The sequence below is a fragment of the Hoplias malabaricus genome, chromosome 6 (genome assembly GCF_029633855.1).
Source record: "Hoplias malabaricus isolate fHopMal1 chromosome 6, fHopMal1.hap1, whole genome shotgun sequence".
NCBI classification, from domain to species: domain Eukaryota; kingdom Metazoa; phylum Chordata; class Actinopteri; order Characiformes; family Erythrinidae; genus Hoplias; species Hoplias malabaricus.
In genome coordinates this window covers 20,042,471-20,066,265 of record NC_089805.1, presented here as the reverse complement: position 1 = coordinate 20,066,265, position 23,795 = coordinate 20,042,471, and the positions used below count along the sequence as shown (strand labels likewise).

Genomic DNA, 23,795 nt, shown 5'->3' with positions numbered 1-23,795 from the left:
CATCCAGACATTCTGCCTGCTCTGGGTGGGTCGGTGTTGAATGTGCTAGCCTTTATTCTATAGTCTGATATCATCATGTGATAGGGAGAGATGGGTGGAACTGATAATGACAAAAATTTGGGGTGAAATCCACATCAGACAAAAAAACCAACACAAAAGCCAGCACAATTATTTGCTTTTATTGGTGTACATTAAGACTTTGCCATCTTGGCTTTGTAAATATTTGTACAATGCAAACTACACATTTATTTAACATATTAATATATTTGGATGCGACATATTGTCCCCTTGAAAAATGCTTAAGAAACCTTTAGAACTGTAGCTACGTATATGTGTGGAGGTTATATATTAAATATAATTATTAATAATTAATTAAAATTGCACAAAGCAAGCATTTATTTGAATACATTTTCAGCTGTTTTGTGGTAGGCAAATATAGATACAGCAGTTTGAGTGTCATGAAAAAATAAAAACCACAACAACAAAACCTCAAGTGCCAAATAGGGCCTGTCTTTGAATGATTTCCTTAATGATACAACTTGAAAACAACTGATCAGTGTCATGATTATAGGTCATTACTTGCTTTGGTATGAACCCGGTTTATGAATGACAGTAGTTTATTATCCATATGATATCCTTTTGTTGTACATAAAATATGTATATAATATTTTGCCTATTTATACTGTACATTATCTGACCTATTTAATATGTAGATGTGACACATTTAATAAACACCCTAAAAATTCATCAAAAAATTTTGTTTCAGTTATTCCATTATCCTTCAATACACTGTGAAATGGTCTGAGGGTTTAACCTAAATTGCTCTTCATGAGGTAATAATCGGTTGAAGTGGTTTTATTCCACAATGTTTTATTCAACTGCAAAGTATAAGCATGATTTAAGTGAATAGCCTTTTTGTTCTTTTAAGTACAGTGAAAACATTGTCTCTGTTAAGTGACTATATGTTACAGATGTAATAGAATAGTTCATATCCTTCATTTGCCTTGGGTTTAACTTAGTTTATTTAGGCTTAGAATTAATGCAGTTTATTTATTTAAAATACTACCATTAAACAATGTCCATAATCCAAAAATGCCAAAAGCATATAGTAAATGTCAGCAACAAATGAGCCCTGCCAGAAATAACAAGATTCAGAAAGTATCCAGAAACACAGAGACTTTGCCCTAACAAACAGACAGGTTAATGTATGTGTTTACTGAATCCAGTATAAACTGCTTCTTAAGGTCCAAATAAGTGGGTAGAGCCAGGGAAGAGCCAGTGCTGGAGCAAACCATTGAACTCCCTAAGTGAGAATATTAAAATCCAGTGCCCAGTTGCATAAATCACCTTAGGATTTTCCCGTTAAGTATAAACCTTAAGTGAAGATTTTCCCTTAGCCAAGGGAGTTACTTAAATTGTGTTACATAAAACCCATCAGAGGTTTTCTTGCAGTAAAGTTCCACTGTTTCCATGATGACTTATCAACAACTAAACAAACATTAATTGAACACGGTTATATGAGGCTTGATTTGCAGATTTTTAAATTAACTAAATGGAAAATAATGGAGAAAAAAAGAAACGAAAACCAAACTGGACTGAGGTGTAAAAGTGTATTCCCTTGGAAGGATACAATAAAAGAAAGGAAATTTTGAAGAACAAATTCAACATTATCCAACATTATCTGCATAGATAATTATGAGTTAGATTTTGAAAAAGTGGTGTTTAAAATATATTGGCAGTCTTTTTATGGTTTTAAAGTTTATTTGAAGTGATCATTTATTTGAGGTGAAAGACTAAATAAAAATGGGCATTTTTTAAAGGTGGAATTTTTATTAATATGGTGGTCAAAATGTATAAGCTGTCTTTTTAAGCTGGTGGTATTTTAAAGTTAATATTGTGTTGATTGTTTTAAAAATTTAACCTCTATTAAGCAGTATATAAGTTAATGTTGCAAGAATGTTAGCAATATGTGACAAGCCAAATTCAAAGTTCATTCATGAATTTTCCCCTTCTAGATATTATTATTAATAAATAAATTAGATCTCTTATTCATATTCTCTTATTAACTGTTCATCACTCAGATGGTATAGGATTTTAAGGGATTACTTAAGGGATATTCAATACTTAAGGGAACATTTAAGGGGATATAACAATTTCTCTTAAGAAAGCCCTTAGGTATCACGTAAGGCATTTTTTTCTGCAACAAATTTAACTTTAAGGGACAGCTACTCCAACTGCAGTCCAGTCTTTGTGAATCTCCCCCACATTTTTGAATGGGTTTTGTTTGACTATGCTCCCCAGGGTGTGGTTACCCCTATTGCTTGTACACTTTTTTCAACCACATCTTTTCCTTCCCTTCGCCTCTTTATTAATGTGCTTGGACACAGAGCTCTGTGAACAGCCAGACTCTATAGCAATGACTGTTTGTGTCTTGCCCTGCTTGTGTAAGTTGTCAATGGTCGTCTTTTGGACAATTGTCAAGTCAGCAGTATTCCCCATGATTGTGTAGCCTACAGAACTAGACTGAGAGAGCGTTTAAAGGCCTTTGCAGGTGTTTTGAGTTAATTAGCTGATTAGAGTGTGGCACCAGGTGTCTTCAATATTGAACCTTTTCACAGTATTCTAATTTTCTGAGATACTGAATTTGGGGTTTCCATTAGTTGTCAGTTATAATCATCAAATTAAAAGAAATGAACACTTGAAATATATCAGTCTGTGTGTAGTGATCAACTATAATATTCAAGTTTCACTTTTAGAATGGAATTACTGGAATAAATCAACTTATTCATGATATTCTAATTTTATGACCAGTGCCTGTATACAATAAAATATATACAAGAATGAAAACTATGTACAGCTCGTTCAGACTCTGATAAAGAACTATGCTGGACATAATGGATGCAGGATGTCACTCAGACTCCATGTCCTTGATGCCCATCTTGATAAATAAAGAGAACTTATTAGAGGTTATTCAGAGGAGAAAAGCAAGCACTTTCACCAGGACATAATGAACTTTGAACACCGTTACCAAGGACAGTATAACAAGAACATGATGGGAGACTATATTTTGGGACTGGTTCATAAAAGGGATTTGCATTAAAGTTGTAAATCTCAGAAAACCACACACTTCTGAATGTTTTTTGGTTATTTTTGTAAATTTGTAAAGCATACTGTTCTTTGTTGATGGGAAGTGATTGGGGTATTTTAAAATGCTGTCATTTTTGGTGGGCCTTCAAGGCCTTTACACAATTTTTCCATGTTTTCTTTGCCTCTGGGACAGCTGGGATACACGTGCACACTACTGCAGAAAGAATTGGCCTTGTCAGAAAAAGTGATATATAGTACATTTACAAATCCAGAAAATATATTCATTTTCAAGCTTTAATACGCACCATTGATTGAGTTTCATAATTACTGCATATTTGTAGCCAATTTTTGATTGTTTCTATGATAAAACAAGCAAAACCCAAAATTTTGTGTTTTATCTCAATAAATACAAAACTAATGTAGGTGTTTGTCACACAATCAAAGTTCATGAGGAATGTTTTTTATTTCTTAAGGTTATATGTGAGCATTTGAAATATAATAGTTATAACCTGGGAACAAAAATTGTGTTACAAAGTGGTTTCTAGCATTATTTATATAAAAGAGCAACATGATGTGTGATAAATCTCAATACATACAAAAAAACACCTATTTTCACCCAGCCACCCATGTTCCCTCACCTCAGCTGACAAGTCAGCGTACTTCGGTTTCTTCCTTTTGAATACTTTGTTTATTGCATCCTGAAATAGAATGTTAACTCTAATAAATAGCCTATATATTTACTTTCAGAGTACAGCACCATGTCTGGCCTCAGTTTAATTAATGCAATGCACTTTGGGACCTGCAGTTTTTTACCTACATACACCAGCAATTTCTTATCTCATACTTCACCCCATCTTCCAATATTGCAGCTTGCACACACTCTCAAATGTGTTCCTTGTCACACACAAACCTAATCACTTTACTACTAAAAATAGGTTTACTACTACAAAAACCTTTAAGTGTTTACTATCCAATAAACATGTTAAAACCCTTATCACCTGATTATGTCTCCATGTATACCAAATGTGCGACAAACTAATCTTACAAGCTGATAGAATATGTTTCAGCATGCCAACCCCTGTACATAACCTACAACGAGGGACTTCCCCTACACACAGTCCAAGATTTTGCATTGTCCTAGCAAAACTAGGACTTGCCTCCATTGTCCACAACTCTTGCCAAGTGATCTTCCAATTCTCTAGATACTCCCAATGAAGCCACAGGCCTTGTTTTTCATGTAACGCTCCTATTGCATGCTATGCTTCCTCTTCCTGCTTTCCACAGTTAAATCTAGTCATCATTTCCCTTCTCTCTGGTGATGTTGTCTTTCTAAAAGCTTTCCATTACACACCTGACCCAAGGCATGCTCTTCTGCATTTCACTTGGCCAAACACATCCCTTAGTTCTAATGAGATCCTGTGCTGCCACTTGCGGATTCCAGTTCCTTCCTGCTTTAGTGATGGGAATGCTCATTTTACCACTGCAACCTTCGATCCTGACAAAATCATCTTGTGACTCACTGTTGCACATTTAAATTTTTTAACAAAACTTGAGTGGTAGTTCCAGTACCCCTCTCCCATAAAATGCCATACTACTTAAACACTGTGACAACCCTAGACACTTCCTTATGGCCTTGTTCATAACTCTTTCCATCCTTTCTACTTCTGTGATCAGAACTTTAAACTTCATTCATTCATTATCTGTAACCGCTTATCCAATTCAGGGTCGCGGTGGGTCCAGAGCCTACCTGGAATCATTGGGCGCAAGGCGGGAATACACCCTGGAGGGGGCGCCAGTCCTTGACAGGGCAACACAGACACACATTCACTCACACACTCACACCTATGGACACTTTTTTGAGTTGCCAATCCACCTACCAACGTGTGTTTTTGGACTGTGGGAGGAAACCGGAGCACCTGGAGGAAACCCACGCAGACACGGGGAGAACACATCAACTCCTCACAGACAGTCACCCGGAGCGGGAATCGAACCCACAACCTCCAGGTCCCTGGAGCTGTGTGACTGCGGCACTACCTGCTGCGCCACCGTGCCGCCCAACTTTAAACTTGTAGTCACTATTTCATTTGTAATTCACAGACAAAGAACAAACCTACAACATATATGACACAGATGTTTTAAAGGATCTTTTTCAAATAAATCAAATGTTTAAATTAAGAGCTTCAAGCTCTTTCACTCCCCCTCTTTGAATCTGTCTTTCTCTTTGTTTTCTGTCACTGTGTCTCTGGCTGAGAGATTATTGAAATAATCTTCTGTGCAGCATTTGAAAGCATCTGTCCTGACCTTCTTCTGTAACTCTCCTCTGTTGTAATCTCTTCATCATTTAGTTTATCTGGTCATGGACACATTTCTGTGCCTGTACAATATGAGGAAACAACCAGACAGCCTAGGTCCATGTCTAGTGGGATTAAAGACATAAGTCAGAATGTATAATTTTTTCTGAACAGCATTCTGCTAGTACAGACCATGCCTGTAAAAGGCTAGAATGGAGAGATGAACTCAGAAGGAGGAGTTCAGGGTGGCTTATGTATGTGTATGCAGCTGGACCCCAAAAATTACTGGAATGCTACATTAAGTGCTACAGAATGGACAGGTTGAGGTACTCTGGTTGAGGGTTTGGTGCATTGATTTGGTGCATTTGGTACAACGCAATGGAGTCAGAGTTGATCATCATGCCAGTGGAAATCAAATAAAATGTATTTATATGGTGCTTGGTACAACTGATGTTGTCACAAACAGCTTTACATAATTAGTATTAGAACAGGTTTTTTGAAACAAATCCTAGTGTGAGCAAGCTGAAGGCTACAGTGGCAAGGAAAAACTCCCTTGAGGCTGAAGGAAGAAAACTTGGGAGGAACCAGGACTCACAAAGTGGATCCATCCTCCTCTGATCAAACTACTAAATTTAAAGTATCACCAGCTAAGTGTCATTATGATAAAGTGTAATAATAATAATAAAAATAATAATAATTATTATAGCTTTTCCAGTGGCATGGAGGGAATTGAAACATGGAAGTGTTATATAGAGGGATGACAGGTGAGGTGAAATAATCTGCTCTTCATTTTCTGCCCTTAAAACCCAGCTAAAGATTTCTTCTCTCAGTCCTTCTGCACTCTGCAGGCATAAGTGTATTCCCTTTTTTTCCTCCTCTTTGTGTAAAGCGACCTTGGGTATTAGAAAGGCGCTATATCTAAATCTAACTTATTATTATTATTATTATAATTATTATTATTATAAGCCCCAAAAGGGTAGCTGACAGTGAGCACTGCAGGACAGAGAGAAGGCGGCTCATTGCAGCCAACTCTGAAAGAGAAAAATTCTGAAAGGTGCTAAGGAGCAAACATGCTGGCAAGGTAGAACGTTGACTCACGGATGGCAGAGATGCCCATAAGGCAAAAAGCAGGTGCCAGAGGAGAGGCAGTATGTGTGAGGGTGAATTGAATTTCAGCTGGCATCGGGTGTCTAGAGTGCCAGGCATGGGGCTGGTCCAAGGCATTGCCTAAGGAAAGCGCATGAGCTGGAAATTAGGGGCTAGGAGCAGTGTGATTGTAAATGGGGAGAGGTCATGTTGAAGGCCCACAACAGCTGGAGGAAACGGTGCAAACTGAACCATAGGAGGCAGGGTGTGGTGCGATTGCTGGAGGAGAGATATGGACAAATGTCTTCAGTGGCACAAGCTAGAAAGTTAGAAGCTGGGAGCAGCATGACTACAAATAGGAGAGGATGGAATGAAGAACCACAGCAGTACCTGGTACAGAGTGGGGGCTGAAAAAGTTTAGGTTGGGAGAAGCATAGCTGGAAAGAAGAGAGGGTGGGCCGAAGGTCTGTGGTAGGAGAAAGCGCAAGTTGCAAAGCTAGGGCTGGGAGAAGCGTAGCTACAAGCAGAGGGCAGGAAGAAGATCCAGCAAGAGAGTGCAAACTGGACAGTGAATGCAGGGCATATGGACGAGAACCCACCGCAGCTTCAGAGGAGAAGGCACAAGCTGTGAAGCTGGAGGCAGGGAGTGGTGCAGCTGCAAAGTGAGGGGTTGGGATGAAGATTCACATCAGGAGAGAGGGAGGGCTGTAAAGTAAGAGGCAGGGTGTAGGACAGCTGCAAAGGGAAGTTGATTAGAGTGAAGATCCATGGCAGCACCTGAAAAGAGAATGAGGTGCAAAGCTAGAGTGTGAGCAACACAACAGCAGAGGGGAGGGGTTGGGACAGCAGCAGCACCTGAATAGAGACAGCATGACCTGGAAGCTGGAGGGTGGGTGAAGCACAGCTGCATAGGGGTCGGGATGAGGGTCCATAGCAGCACCTGAATGGGAAGTTGTAGTTAGAGGCTGGGTATGGCACAGCCACAGGGGGAAGGGGTTGGGACGAACATCCACAAGGCACACAAGCTGTCAAGTTACGATGAAGAAGCTGTGCAGCGAGGAGATTGTGTTGAGTGCCCAGAGTGCTGGGAAGGAGGCAGGACTGCAGCAGCACCTATAGAGGGGATGTGAGCTGGAACGTTTGAGGCATGGAGCGGCAGCTGCCTCAGAGGGAGAAGGTGGGATGATAAGGGAGAGGTGGGACAATAAGATGAGAGCGAATCAGCAATGAGGATGTCATACAGTGAGGAGACTGCTTTGAGTGCCCAGAGTGCACCTCTGTGGTGGGGTGTGAGCTAGAAAGTTGGAGGCATGGATTGGTGGCTGCCACAGGAGTAGAAGTTGGGATGGTAAATGGGAGGAGGTTGGGATGATAAAAGGGAGGAGGTATATATATATATATATATATATATATATATATATATATATATATATATACACACACTGATAAAGAATTTCCTATTTATATTGTTTTTGATCACGTCATGTATCTGCATTTGCCAAATTAATAAAACATTACCATTATGTTGTTAGCTAGATTTTATGAATTTTATGAATCCCTGGAAGGAAATTAATTTGGCATAGCAGCCAGGTGCTTTTAAATACAGAGCTATAATACCTCAAATAGAGAAATGTATAAAAATAATTGGTGCAGATTGAGTCATAAAACATAGGTAACAGTTAATCTTTTCATGCTTATTCTGTTTGTTAATGTTTTGTATTCTGTATTTGCTCTGTTTTGTATATCTTTGAATTTGTTCTATGTATTGACTATTGTAAGCATCTTTGAGTTCTTGAAAAGTGCTATATATATATATAATTTATTATTATTATTATTATTATTATTATTTCAGTAATACCAACCAATACCCATGTATTTTCTGTTCATTTGAGCCTCTTGCTAAAATAGGAAAATTATTTTCACTACCAATGCAACAGTAGTATTATTTAACCTACCTGTACATGACCTACATGTGCAGGTTTGATGTTGGGCTTTTATAAGCTGCTATTTCTCTATTAAACAACTTACACTGCATTATAAAGAAAGGCAATTCCAGTAATGGGAGTAAATGTAATTAGTTACTTTCCACTTCTGGTCAGGGGTCATATTACAGGAGCAGGTTAATGGTGCAGCAGTGGACAAAAGGTCTTTCATATGGAGAGAGATTAGTTTCAAAATACTTTACAAATGCATAAATGTTAATCCACAAATCAAACACAAGTCACAAATATTTTTCAATACATCACAATTTGTGTCTCACGGTCTGCAATTAGTACAAATACAGTTACATTCATAAATACATGTTTTTGGTTTTCATATATATATCACAATTTTATGCAAAAATAAATACATTTGTTTAAATTTACATTGCAAATATTTGTAATGTCGAAGTCTTGAATTTAGAATGAGCGGGCAGTGGTTTACTTGATAATGTAACTTTATTCGGCTTGACAACTCATAACAGGACAGCGAGGCAGCAGGTGAAACACAGCAACAGTGAGCCTACGCTTTTCGTTCATGTCGTAAAACAATACAGTGTTGTAAAGTGTGGTACACAACAGCAGTTCACAGTACACTTACTCAAACCAATATATGACATTTAAAATTTATTTGTAAATTGTAGAATCTGCATTTTTTGTGACGTACATTTGTTCATTTCTTCTCACAGGTTTTTGGATTTTGAGACTTTCCTTTCGCATTTCACCTGATCCAAATACAAATGACTGATCCACAAATGTGGCCAGTAGGCAAACAACGCATTTGCGCAACAAATGTGGAAGTTCAAATAAAAAGCCCCCAAGCCGCTGAATTCAGCTTCATATCACAGACAGTTAGGAGGGCGATCACTGTGGAATGGTTTTGAAGGTGCCCTAAATTTAACTGCATTAAAATCCAGCGGAACTTCCCTAATTTCACTGCAGACTAGGGTTGTCTAATAAAATACGTTAAAATCATCCCGTATTTGGACTAAAAGCTTGTTGCATTTTAGGACTGATACGGGACTGATATGTTTCGTAATTTTAATATTGGATTGTTGAAACAGGTGATTTGTTTCAGACAGATGCTCTCCCTCAGCAGGAGGGAGGGGCAGAAACCCCATGACTCTGAAACAGAATATGCGCTTCTCATTGGTCATCACTTTTATTTAGCCAATCAGCAGCCAGAGTTAGCTGTCTATCATTTACTGCGCCAGCCAATGGAGTCATAGTCCTGCCTACAGGGGTTGTTTTGCTGCAGCCCTGACAGCAACAGGTCAGTCCTGAGACACTGGGGAAAACAAGTGCCACGGAGCGGTGGCTTGTTCACCTTCTGGCCACATTTGTGGATCAGGCTGTATTTGTATTTGGACCGTGAAGGGAAATGAACAAATGCACGTCACAGAAAACACGTGAGTGACGACGCACAAATGCAGATTCTACATTTTACAAATAAATTTTAAATTCAAATTTACCCATTTGTAAAGTATTTTGAAACTAATCTCTCTCCATACTTTCAAGTCAGTCTCAATTCATGAAGAAATACATCATGTTTTATGGGGCAGATCGGGAACAACATCTTGGTATTGTAACCATCTCTGTATTATTGAATACTGGAATTAAACTTGGGTGGTTGAAGGTGATGAATGTATATTCAGTGTTTGTCTTTCCTCTTTGGGTTATTGTCATTGTTACTGACAATGTGAAGTCATCTACTTTAAAATACACAATTACCCCGTTATAGACACAAATTGTTTGAACATTCATAGCTTATATAATCTCCACAGCAAAGCATAGAACCAAACAGACAATCATGAAACAAAAGTGGATTGTTAAGAAAAGTTTTATCTGAGCTTAAAGTGACCGTGCACCTTCCCAAATGTCAGTTATGGGGCTGATATTTAATACACTTGTGGTTGAATGCAATAAAATTCTCAAAAAAACTGTTTTTCTTGACTGACACCACCTCAGGAAAGGCCTTCTGTAATAGCTGTGTACGAGGAACATTATGAGGCATATTAGCTGAGTTTCTTCCAACTTATCTTTCCTGAACTAATAACATATGACCTGGTCTAGGTCAGGCTGTAACATTCATTCATTAAAAACGTAAACATCCATACACTTACAATTAATTATTTACAGTTATCTTACAATTAAAGATATTATTTTTCTAGCTAGATATATTATGTACTGTGAAAACCAACTTTTTAACTTAATAACATTTCCATGTATTTTTTTTAAATGCAAGTAGGTGTATCATGTACTAAATATGCAGTCAATACCATACCTAGATCTGGTATATCAGGCATCTGGTATATCCACTTTGAGGCTTGAGAGTTCTTGTAGCAGCATAATTAAGTGGTGGTCAAAAAACTGATTCAGTACTGGACGTTTCAATGCAGTGATGGATCATTTAAGTCCAACGTGCAAAGTGTGGAATGCCATAGAAAAATCCTAAACTAAAAAAAAAAATATATATATATATATATATATATATATATATATATATATATATATAACAAGAAAAACAAGTCAAACTTAACCAATCAAAGTTAATGGAAACTTAATATAATGTGCTTTCAAATATAGCAATAAGGTTTGCACTCCCAACATTGGTGGGAACACTGGACTACATGACTCATTAACCCCCTGTGCTTGGGTCTTTTGTCTCGCAGCAGGCTGCTGGCATGCTGGTAGAAAACAGGTGAGTTAAACTCTCATTTCAAACACACTGTGATGCAATTATTTCAGTTATATATGCATAGATAATGATTATAAAAAACAGAAATAATCTATACCATCAATTGGCCATCCCTGAATAGTGTGAGATAATTTTGGTAATTTGTGTTTGATTTTAGAGTCTGGAAAATGGGTGTGTTTGACCGGCTTCGCTGCAGTCACTTGTAGTTGAATAAACGAGTCTTTAAAAACATGTAAATTGTCCGTGTGTTTGTTCCTGATTAACCATTTGTAAATGTTCTCAGGATGGAATGGATGAGAGCTCCCATTACATTTTCTTCCCCTTATGGGTATGGCAAATGCCATCCAGTGCAAACTCTACATCTCCGTACTCCAATCAATGGGAGCCTAGCTTGCTGACCAGCCTATTCTGCATCCTCTGGAATGTGGGACAGGCAATCGGCTACCTGGTTTGTAGACCCAGTCTAATAGTGAATAGTAAACTTGAAAAGCTGCAGAGAAAGGTACCACAGTGTACGAGCATTTGAATCTTCAATGTTTGCCACTGCAGAGCCCAGTGATAAGTCTCCAACACAAAAGAGCTCCCCAGGAGATATCTCAGTGAGTGCAGTGCCCATTTGATGGATAGGCACACCTTTTCTACAGATGAGTACCTTTGCTGCCTTGGAAATATCTTGCGACTCAGTAAAGCAAGAGGCCTGTGCGATCCTTTCATCTCCTGAATCAACACAGCTCCCAAGCCAACACCTTAAGCATCAGTCTGCAGGACAAATTGCTGGTCAAAATCTTGGATCAGCAGAACAGGTTCACAAAACTGTGCACCCTTCAAGTTCTGGAACATCTCTTCACACTGCTTCATCTAGACAACTTTGTTGGGAGCTGTTGTCATGGTTAGATCTGTAACGCTCTTGCAGAAAAGTAAGTATAACCCTGCAATAACATCCCACCAACCTCAAAAATGATTTCCAGCTTTTCCAGCTGTGGAGATATGCCAATGGCCAATGCCAATGACAAATTTCAGGTAACTGATTTCTTTCTTTTCCAGGGCACATTTCTTGGGATTAAATCCTACATCTTTGATCTGTCTCAAACATACAGACAAACAATTAGAATATCATGAAAAAGTTGATTTATTTCAGTTATTCCATTCAAAACGTGAAACTGGTATATTATACTCATTCATTACATACAGACTGATATATTTCAAGTGTTCATTTCTTTTAATTTGATGATTATAATGGACAACTAATGAAAACCCCAAATTCAGTATCTCAGAAAATTAGAACATCAATTAAGACCAATACAAAAAAAGGATTTTTAGAAATACTGGCCAACTGATAAGTATGTACATGAAAAGTATGAGCATGTACAGCACTCAATACTTAGTTGGGGCTCCTTTGGCCTGAATTACTGCAGCAATGTGGCGTGGCATAGAGTTGGTCAGTCTGTGGCACTACTCAGGTGTTATGAGAGCCCAGGTTGCTCTGATAGTGGCCTTCAGCTCTTATCACAATACCCCATAGATTTTCTATGGGGTTAAGGTCAGGCGAGTTTGCTGGCCAATTAAGAACAGGGATACCATGGTCCTTAAACACAGTGGACCACAGTGGACCAACACCAGCAGATGACATGGAACCTCAAACCATCACTGACTGTGGAACCGTTACATTGGACCTCAAGCAACATGATTTCTGTGCCTCTCCTCTCTTCCTCCAGACTCTGAGACCTTGATTTCCAAAGGAAATGCTAAATTTACTTTCATTAGAGAACATACCTTTGGACGACTCAGCAGCTGTCCAGTCCTTTTTGGAAGCAAGACGCTTCTGACACTGTCTCTTGTTTAAGAATGGCTTGACACAAGGAATGCGAAAGCTGAAACACATGTCTTGCATATGTTTGTGCTTGGTGGTTCTTGAAACACTGACTCCAGCTGCAGTCTAGTCTTTGTGAATCTCCTGAAGATTTTTGAATAGGTGTTGTTTCACAATCCTCTCCAGGATGTGATTATCACTATTGCTTGTACACTTTTTTCTAAAACATCTTTGTTTAAAACATCTAAAACAAAGGGAAGGCCCTTTGCCTCTCTATTAATGTGCTTGGACAGAGCTCTGTGAAAAGCCAGCCTCTTTAGCAGTGACATTTTTTGTCTTGTCCTGCTTTTGTCAGGTGTCAATGGTTGTCTTTTGGACAACTGTCAAGTCAGCAGTCTTCGCCATGATTGTGTAGCCTACAGAACTAGACTGAGAGACCATTTAAAGGCCTTTGCAGGTTTTAAGTTAATTAGCTGATTAGAGTGTGGCACCAGGTATCTTCAATATGGAACATTTTCACAGTATTCTCATTTTCTGAGATACTGAATTTTGGGTTTTCATTAGTGGTCAGTTATAATCATCAAATTAAAAGAAATAAACACTTGAAATATATCAGTCTGATACAAGTTTCACTGTTTGAAAGGAATTAGTCAAATAAACAAACTTTTTCACAATAATTATATATATATATATATATATATATATATATATATATATATATATATATATATATATATATATATATATATATATATAAACTAATGATTCTTAACAAACTCTGACCCAATGAATGAATGACAAATCCGCTTTGTAGCAGTATCCACCTGCAAACCTGTTTAGAATTTAAGTAGCTATCTATGCTCTTAATCACAATGATAAGTATAATAGCAGAAATATAGCACAAAAACATATTTTAACAAAAAAATTTAATATATTGTACTGGGCTTTGGTCCTCCAGGACTATCAAAGAGCAATATTCCATGTTATCTAAAAAGTCATGCAAAAGCATCATGAAATCATACTGTGTTCAATAATATTGTGTATTTCTTTTGGGGTGGTGTGATGTGGATGATAATTCAACAGAACTTACTAATCTTATATTAATTTTTGTAACCTTTTTGAAACCTGTACTGTTATCCCTGAGGTCTACTTGAGATGTCAGTTTGATTATATATACCAAAACACTCATACTTCATTTTCACACTCCATTCTCGTTTATACTTTTGAATGAAATGGAAACAATGGTGTTTAGGTGACTTATGTAAATGACCTCCGTTTTGACTAATTGAAAGGGCAGTCCAAGCTGAAACACTCCAAATATGAATTCTCTAGCTTTATGTTAATCTACTGTTTTTGTATGTTCACAAAACAGTGATTTCAAAGTAAAAAAGAATGGTGGTGTCATTATTTATGTCCTTATCTACTGTGTGTTATTTACCATGTGTCTTTTACCTAATGCTCACTAGTGTTTCTCTGTTCAGTACCATGAAGGAGTTAAATGCAGAGAATCATGTTCTGCCAAAAGAATTAGTAAGGTAACTCTAAATCTAACTTAATGTAAATTTAAACTATTTCATTTTAAGAAATCAAGGAAATTATTTTTTTGCAATACAAGGTTTTTAATAAAACTTATAGAATGTGCTGGAAGGCAAGGTAACATGAATAAATGCTTTAACTATGCTAAAATTGTGTTATCTGACATCTTAGAATCAGTACTATCAATTTTATTGGGCTTGTGGAAATAAAATTACACCTTGTGTTTGGAACTCTGGTCCTAATATAGCTTATATCTCCTAATATATAACAATAAATGTATTAATTTCGTCATACATATTGTTTTTAACTGTGAAATAATTTTAAAAGTCTTATACAAAAAATTGTGCTTCTGTTGAAAAGCTTTTGAGAAAAAACACAATTAATAGAGTCAGAGTCACCAATTCTTTTAATTAGGATTATTCAAAATATTCAGAACCATTCAATTGTCCTTCATATTGTACAACAAAGAAAGAGCTGCAGAAAGGACCATGGTCAGAAGCAGTATATTTTGGCTTATATAAGACTTCATTAACAAAATAAGCTCGTTCTTTAGCTTTAATTTAATTTAATTTAATTTAATTTAATGGCTCAATAACTTACGGTAGTACAGTATGTGCTGCATAGCGCTGCTTACCTCGATTGTACTATTTCTAGGGATCATACTTAGACATGCATCAAAATTTTTAACATCATAGCACATTTCCAATTATTTTATTTAGTGAAAGTCATGATTTGCATAGTTTTTTTTTCTTTTTTTGATCCAAAACAATTCTGTTTAATTTCAATTCTAAACATTCAGATTCAATGAACAACTTTTAGGTTTGTCATATGACTTATTATTATATATTTGAATTCAGTTTAACAGAATTCTTTTTGTCCCATTTCTCTTGTCTTCCTTAACCTCTAGCTTCAATTGTTCCATACCATTGCTTCATATTTAGACTTCTCTTTTCAAGTTCATTGTTGTCTTGTCTATCTCTCAGCAAATTTCATCATCCCCCTGCCTGTCCTCTGTCTCAATAGCATCCTCCATCTCATCCATCTCTCTCTCACAGTCCTCACAGCCCTGTGTTCCACAGGCCCCCATAAGCACTAGTCCATGGGGGTTCACTCCATCCATCACGACTCCAGCTGGTTCCTCAACCCTGGAAGGCCAGGGGGTGTTGATTGGTGAACTCTTCTGACACTGCTGGAGCAAGCGGTTGACAGAGTAAACGCTGGTCCCAGTGCGAGCTGTGATGACTTCATCGTAGGGAGGGGCATGGCTGGCTGCACGAGCTTCTTCCAGACGAATTCGAGTGCGATGCTTCATCTCAATTACTGTCTTAGTGTAGGAGTTCAGTGTGAATACAGCAGCTGCCATGCAGCAGCTGAAAGATATCCAGGCCAAACTAGGAGGAATAGGAGCAAAAATTTAGTTTTACTGTTAACAACTGTAAATACAAATCTACAATTTAACCATACATTTGTATACACATGTATGTTTTGTTGAATGTGAAAATAAATATACATTTTTAAGAAACTCTTAAGAAAAAAAGGCACAAAACTGTCTTGTGGGTATCCCTTGTATCATTGGGACACTTCTCAAGTATCTTTTAATATGTTATACTTTCTTCAAATTTTGTAGGCAGGATTTGGGCATACTTAAACAAATGGCAGATTTTGTTATTTGTTTTAAGATAAATGGAAACCATAAATACAACCATTGTACCTAATCATACACAAATCAATATGTTCCCCACATACTAATGCACAGTTTCATAATATAAAATATCTTAAAAATTAACATCACCAATGCAGCCTGTGTTTGGAAACTAAGTGTCCGAAAGATATATTTTCTCAAATTTAAGCTAATCAGGCCTAAGACATTTTACCACTTAGGAACTGTCAGCTGAATCCAGTACACAAACTTTATTAATTCTCAGACTTTTCAAACCTTTGACTAAACATGAAATTTCATGAACTTCTCTAAGCAACAATCTAAAAATCTGAATACTAAAGTAATTTGCTGCTGCTGCCAGCTGCATTGGCAATACTGCATGGATAGAGGGGAAAATATATTACACTTTATATCAGCAAATCAGTGAAAACAAATGTCAAACCATCAGTTAACATGCTGAGCATGAAAATGAAGATGTTGACTTCTACACCAAGTTAAAGATCTCAATTTTTGTCAATTTTTAGTTTACTACATCATATATGTGGAACATAGCAGCTGTCCTTCATACTGTGTAAAAAAATCATGACGAATGGATCATTCCATTCATGAACCTTCCATTGAAGGTTAAGAGGGTGTTTTCCTTCTATAAAGTTACTAATTTAGAAATACATTGTTACTTTGGACAGCAACAACATACACAACTCGCTGTCCCCTCAACTAAACCTTACAGAATATATTATGGAAAAATGGGTAGACATTAAGCAAGCTGGGCATACAAGATGACCCAGATATTTCTCAGAACTAGATGTCTTTTGTACAGAATATTGGAAAAAACTCCATTTGTAAGAATTCAAAGACTTAGGTAGTGACAAAAAGAATTTGCAAGCTCTGAATTATATCTATTGGGTATCAGACAGCAATGATGATAGACAGAGGGACATTTGGATTAGCGTTAGTATTTCCCTAAAATATAGCTTTTATATATTTTTTGAAGTTGTCTGAACTCCCTCATAACACTATATGTTGTCATGAACAAAAGAAACATTCCTATCCTGTATGCAAAATGTAGTAGCCCAAACTCCACATAGAGCTAATGCCATCAAGATACAAAAATACCTTTTTGTAGCCTACATGATGTTAGCTGATAATTCTCACAGCAGGGGTTTTTGAACTTGATCAATGATCAAAAATCATCCAAACCTAAATTTACACCTTACATTCGTTTTAAGCTCAGTTTTCTATCTAATTAAATTGGCACAAATCCTAATTAGCAAAGATGTCCTCAATCACACAATACTACAACATGGGAGGGTCCGGGCAAGCATGTGAAACACTGTTCAATATGTTTTTAAAACCCAAACTGTCCAAATCTGTATCTGATGTCTAACATTCTGCAGATTAGGGGGGGTCAGACAAATTGTTCTGCCTTAGGCACCTGGCTTTAGATGTCTGAGGCATCAATGGCAACATTCCAGTAACATGTATAATGCTTAACCTGCTGAGCCACTTGGGAGACCCTTGTTTATTCATTCATTCATTCATTGTCTGTAACCGCATATTCAGTTCAGGGTCGTGGTGGTGTCCAGAGCCTACATGGAATCACTGGATGCAAGGCAGTAACACACCCTGGAAGGGGTGCCAGTCCTTCACAGAGCGACACACATTCACACCTATGAACACTTATGAGTCACCAGTCCACCCACCAACATGTTTTTGGACAGTGGGAGGAAACAGACACGAGAAGAACACACCAAACTCCTCACAGAAACTTATACAAAAAATTATATTTTCCTCTATACATAAAAGTAATTTTTTTACATACTATTTTCATCTCATTTCATATAAAAAGTATCTCAAACTCTTCTGCCAAATCTCATCTACCCTGCAACATTAGAACTGCATTAAAAAGAAAAGAATACAGAATATCAAAGCTTGTCTTACGCAAATGACCAGCCATAGTCCCAGGTCTGTGGTCTCCAGTCTTTTGGTCCAATGCTGACTGTTAGCTGGAATACAGTAGTATACATCATGTGTGCCACCATTCCCATCATTCCTGAAAAAGGGGCAACAATATGTAAATATGTAAAAAAGAATAGAACAGAAGGAAAGCAAATATTAGACATTTATTCACACTTCAGTTTAGAAACATATTAATCATAGAAAAATAGGAACCCTTTAATGCATGTTTTTTATAGAAATTTGACATATATTCTAAAGTTTAAATAACATGATAAAATGGTTCTTTTCCAATTACAACTACAAAATATTCAAGTTAAGATATTTTCAAGAACAAATATTTTTTAAATAATAATCATTAAAGTGTATATATGCTTTTTTTATTTTGCTTATGTCCAAGAGTAGCTCACCAGACAGGACAGTGCAAATGGCAGCAAAGGCATTAATCTTCAGTGCATACATCTCCTTATTCAAGCACAATAACAGCATCTCAACCAACATCATGATGAATCCCATGGCCAATAGAGTGATATACATGAACTCTGAGACTACTGAGAGCCAAAGAACCCCTATGGACACAGAAAAAGGAATAAAAAAACTTCCAAACATTTTATTAATAACAGTTTTGTTTTATTAACAAGAAGAAAATGTGAGATGTTAGCATTTACATGAAATCATATGTTTATCATATATACATTTATGTAGCATTCATCCTCCTATACCTTGTGTTTCCCCAGGTGTCAATTCAATGAAACTTCGACACTTCTCTCCTGAAATGGATAAATAAAAATTACTTTATGTCTTTATCTTATAACAGTTATCAAAATATGGAAATATGGTGTACTTCCAATATTTTGGGTACAACTTAAATTAATTTCAACTTTATATGTCATGGAAACTTGGACTAAATTTAGCAACATGCAATATGTGCATGTACATCCACTACAAGCATTGAACATAAACCAAAAAGTTCAGTGCACTATGAGTTTTCTCTGTTTGTTAAAGGAGGAAAGTCTAATGTACACTATATTGCCAAAAGTAATCACTCACCCATCCAAACAATTGAATTCAGGTGTTCCAATCACTTCCATGGCCACATTTGTATAAAACCAAGCACCAAGGCATACACACTGCTTCGACAAACATTTGTGAAAGAATGGGTTGCTTAGTGCATTACAGTGTGGTACCATGATACACAACATCAGTGTCTGACCTCACAAATGCGCTTCTCAAAGAATGGTAAAAAAATTCCCATAACACACTCCTGATGTATGTGGAAAGCCTTCCTAGAATAAGTTAAGCTGTTAGCAAAAGGTGGGCTGGCATCATATTACACCCTATGGATTAAGAATGGGATGTCACTCAATTTCATATGTGTGTGAAGGCAGATGAGTGTATATTTTTGGCAATATATTGTATTTAATGTATACTCAATTATATATATCTAGGGTGTATCATCTTTTTTTAAGGAGAGTAGTGCTGAAGCCAGTATATTCTCTTTGAGAAGTGGGCATTCCTGAATGCAGCTCTATTACAGTTTCGGCCTGAGACCCTGACATCTGTATGATCACATTACAGTCCAAAACCAGGTTGTCAGGTAAACACAATTGCTGACACAATTACTGTATTCTTTAGCTATAAAGTTATCAGCATACAAAGAAAATGTTAGATTTTAATACGCAGAAACCAACCAAATTCTGTCAACCACATAAATAGGTGATGATACTAGTTTTTAATCACGATGAATTCATTTATATTGTCCCACAATTATAATTGTAGCACCCATTGTTTTGCAATCTACAAAATTATAGTCTAGAAAATGTTACTAGTCATGTAACTCTGTATATCTCTGTGTATCTTAAGGAAAAAATGCCAGATGCCAGTAAGTTGTAAACAGATGTGTATTGCAGCCACCTGCTTTCTGGCTCAATCTTCTGCTAAGCTTTTACTCAAACGCTTATGTCAGTGTTGAAATAAGAAGATAATTTCAAGGTTCCTGGATCGGGGATTTAAGAGGCTTCCCAGACTTTGCAGCTTCCAGGTCACTTTATATTATATTTAACTTCTAAACCAAATAAACAAACATCTTTAAATCAGTTGTATAACTGGACTTTAACTAGTAGTAAACTATTTTAGTGCTTATGTAATGAAATCACTTCAGTATACACAGATCAACCATAACATTATGACTACTTCCTTGTTTCTACACTCACTATCCATTTTCTCAGCTCCACTGACACAATGTGAAGCAGTGTAATCAGTAAGCAGAAAAACAGTATCATTGAAACAATGCTCACTGTGCTGACTTTTTTGTAACTAGTTGAATTCGCTTTGTAAATTGATGAGGAAAGTGTTCCTACTTCTTACGTTGCTCTGGAGAAAGACATTTTTGCTTTTTCCCAATCGCAACAAGTAATGCACAAATCAATACAATTGTACAATTCAGTACAACTCACTCATGAGACTTTCAAATATATGTTCAACAAAATTTTCTATTCACAGCATTGTGTTTCAAATATTTTCATTTTAAGTATAAATACTATATCAATGAAAATACTTATCATTTTAAGTGGTATAAATACCACTTTAAAACAAGACTACACTTATACATATTTAAAAATGATTTAAAATGTGTTTTATAAATGGTTATTAATTAGGTTGTAATTAATAAATACAATAAATATATTAATAATTATTAGTAACACATGTAGAAAGGGCAACAGTGAACTGATGTTTGCTAAATAGTCAGTGTCAGATATCTTGTCAAATAAAATGTCAAAGAAAATAATAACCAGATGTCTGAGAATGTGTATATGTTAAGGTGCACCACATGATCAATATTGTCTAATATTGTAGATAACTCATCAAATTTGGTGTATAAATAGTTAAACTTATTAACAAATATGTGATAAAGCCAAAATGATTAATGTTGACAAGGTAAGTATCTGGCGAGGTCCAACAATGTATATGGATGTGGATTCATTATTTGGCAAACAAGTCACTCTTGCCATTCCTACCTATGTGTTATAACTTATTATGTTTTTACATTATTAATAACCACTAATAAACAGATTTTAAAACAGGTACAGATGTTTGCATGAGTAGTCTTATTCTAAAGTGGTACAAATATTTTTTAAAACATAACTTTTGAAAAACAACAATTCACATGTTCTTATAAATAAAAAAGTTCAAAATCAAAGTTCTTACCTTCTGCACCCTCATGATGTTTCTCACAAGAAAGCCAAAAGCCAGTGTGAAAATATCTAAGCATGTACTTGTCTTCTCCTGTTTCCCAAATGTAATGGACTGCATTGGCCAATTTCTTTGCTCTTATTAGGGCTTGTTCCTCCTTCTGTTTTGGGGACAATGTCACATTTGATACATACTTCTTGGGGTCTGGAGTCGGTGTCTCTGTGAATGTTTAGGTGACAGAAGTAAAAAAAAACAAGCAATTAACATTTGTGAGTATTATTATTTCCCACATGGAAGACACAAACAAACAAATAAGAGAATCCCAACTGAAAATTCATTATTCATACAGTCTTAGATATTGGCCCTCTGTTGCACAAGGAGACTGCCAGTGTGAGCAAACCCAATTTAAAGACTATAAAAATAATTTCTTTAATGATTGCAAGTGAGTATTTAAGATATATTACATGTAAGTTGTTTTTTCTTAAAGAAGCAATCAGTTGTTTTCTGTTTAAAATTCAAATCCTAAACAAGCTGGTCATTTGTTTGGAAATAAATACAGTTAATATAAGATCATACATGTGAATATATTATTTATGATATTTTGCTAACATATCAAATGTACAACTGAAGTAATAAAAGCAGCATAGGAAGAATAGCTGGCGATTGCATTGTCTAAAGAAATGTGGGAGGAAAGAATTAAGTATTATTTATATTGTCCATGTCCAAATAAAATTCAGTTCATTCATTTGTTGTCTGTATCTGCTTATCCACTTCAAGGTTGCGCTTACCCACCGCAACCTACCCGGAATCATTGGGCACAAGGCAGGAACACACACTGAAGTGGGTGCCAGTCATTTGCAGGGCAACACACACTCACGCATTCACTCACACATAGAAACATTTTTTTGAGTAGCCAGTCCATCTACCTGGACCATGGAAGGAAATCTGTGCATGTGGAATAAACCCACACATACACAGGAAGAACATACCAAGCTCGTCACCCAGAGCAAGCCTCAAACCCATAAACCCATGACCCTATGTGACAGTGATACTACCTACTGTGCCACTGTGCCGCCCAATTGAAAACATGTATCTTCCAAAATAGTAACTTTACTGGAGAAAGAAAAAACCTTCAAAATTTTCAGTGGAAGTGAATGTATTACAAGATTGTATTATAAGTAATTTTGGAGAATTTCTATTGGTCTCTTCATCATGAAATGTTCACATAATTTGATGGACATCTGCTGTGTTAAAATTACGCAGTAAAATTGAGATACGTGTGTTGTTTTGGAACGTGTTCATTTACATTACAATACCTTTTGTTAAAAGTGTGTTTATTGTGAAACCATAGAAGAACAACTTTTGGTTCTCAAAAGCAATAGTACCCCTTCTTTTTAGTCCTTGTTCCCTTATATGGATAGCAAATGCCACTGTGCTTTCGACCCACATCTTCCACAGTCAGCACTTACACTGAAGGACCAGAAACTTAATTTAGACTCCTAGTTTTTACTTTTGGAATCTTAGTGCCCTCAGTTTGCGGACAACAACTGTATGAAGCCTATCAGTTTCAACCTTCACGGAGACAAGACAAGCTCCCAATAATGAAAATATTCCAAGTGTATGTTACCAGACTGCTGCTTACCAGTGGTGTAGGGCTGGCTATTGTTTTGGCCACAGTTTTTCATCTTCACAGGAGACAGACAGAGTGGTTTCACTACTTTGTGGGTTCCCTCGCACCAGTAGGAAGTGCAAAACGCCAGCACAGAGAGTGTGAGAGCCAGAGAAGTCAGAGAGAGTGACAAAAGAGAACGACTACGTCGAGACATGCTCTCAAGCATGATGGAATGTTAGAGAGAGAGAGACACAAAGAGAAGGACAAAGGAAGAGAGAGAGTGTGTGTGTGTGTGTGTGGGGGTGTGGGGGGGGGGGGGGGGGCAGAAGGGACAAAACGTCCCTCTTACAATTTCCTTACATTTTCTTATGGTTTCTCATAAAATCTGAATGGAATATTTCTAGGCCTGAGAAAAAACATTGTACAAAATACGGGCTAGAGGTGCAGGAAGTAGAAAAGGAGTAGAGAGGAGAACAACTACATGAGATTCAATGAGCAATATAGTAAATTAAGCACATGTATTTGAGGCGAATTAGTGTGCTCCCAGGACCAGACTGAAGGATGGTTAACATCAGGAGGAGAATCTACTATCAGCAGAGTAATAAAAAGTGGAACTGAAAAAGCTCAGAAGCGAAGGTCATCAATGCTCTGAAGGTAGAATTGGGGATTTAAAGGAAGGGAAGGCAAGAAAAGGAATGGCACTAAACCACTGAACCCAGTTGGTTTCCAGTTTGAGAAAAAAACTTCTGTATAGGTTATTTAGGTTCTTGTCTAAAGGTTTTAATGATTACAGATACTGGGGCCTAAATATCCTCAACTGAAAATCTTCTTATCACCTCTTGAAGTCCACTCAAGAATAGTTGTATTTTTTTTTCATAAATTTAAAAA

The 23,795-nt window shown here is 36.7% G+C and overlaps 1 protein-coding gene across 1 annotated transcript; it reads right to left on the bottom strand.

Moving 5' to 3' along the window:
• Window positions 1-15,466: 15,466 nt before the first annotated feature.
• Window positions 15,467-23,133, bottom strand: si:ch211-232m10.6. The gene is made up of 6 exons (XM_066675846.1): window positions 22,938-23,133; window positions 21,320-21,514; window positions 18,826-18,873; window positions 18,514-18,672; window positions 18,089-18,200; window positions 15,467-15,878 (listed from the first exon to the last, which is right to left on the bottom strand). The coding sequence occupies exons 1-6, from the start codon at window positions 23,131-23,133 to the stop codon at window positions 15,467-15,469; spliced, it is 1,122 nt and encodes a 373-aa protein (XP_066531943.1).
• Window positions 23,134-23,795: the final 662 nt, after the last annotated feature.

Bases quoted from the DNA above. Each gene is read 5' to 3' on its own strand.
- si:ch211-232m10.6 (XM_066675846.1), bottom strand. From the start codon at position 23,133: ATGCTTGAGAGCATGTCTCGACGTAGTCGTTCTCTTTTGTCACTCTCT. The intron at 18,673-18,825 runs GTATAGGAGGAT...CTGTGTCCATAG, and splicing joins GACACCTGGGGAAACACAAG to GGGTTCTTTGGCTCTCAGTA. The intron at 15,879-18,088 runs GTAAGACAAGCT...TATTCCTCCTAG, and splicing joins GACTATGGCTGGTCATTTGC to TTTGGCCTGGATATCTTTCA.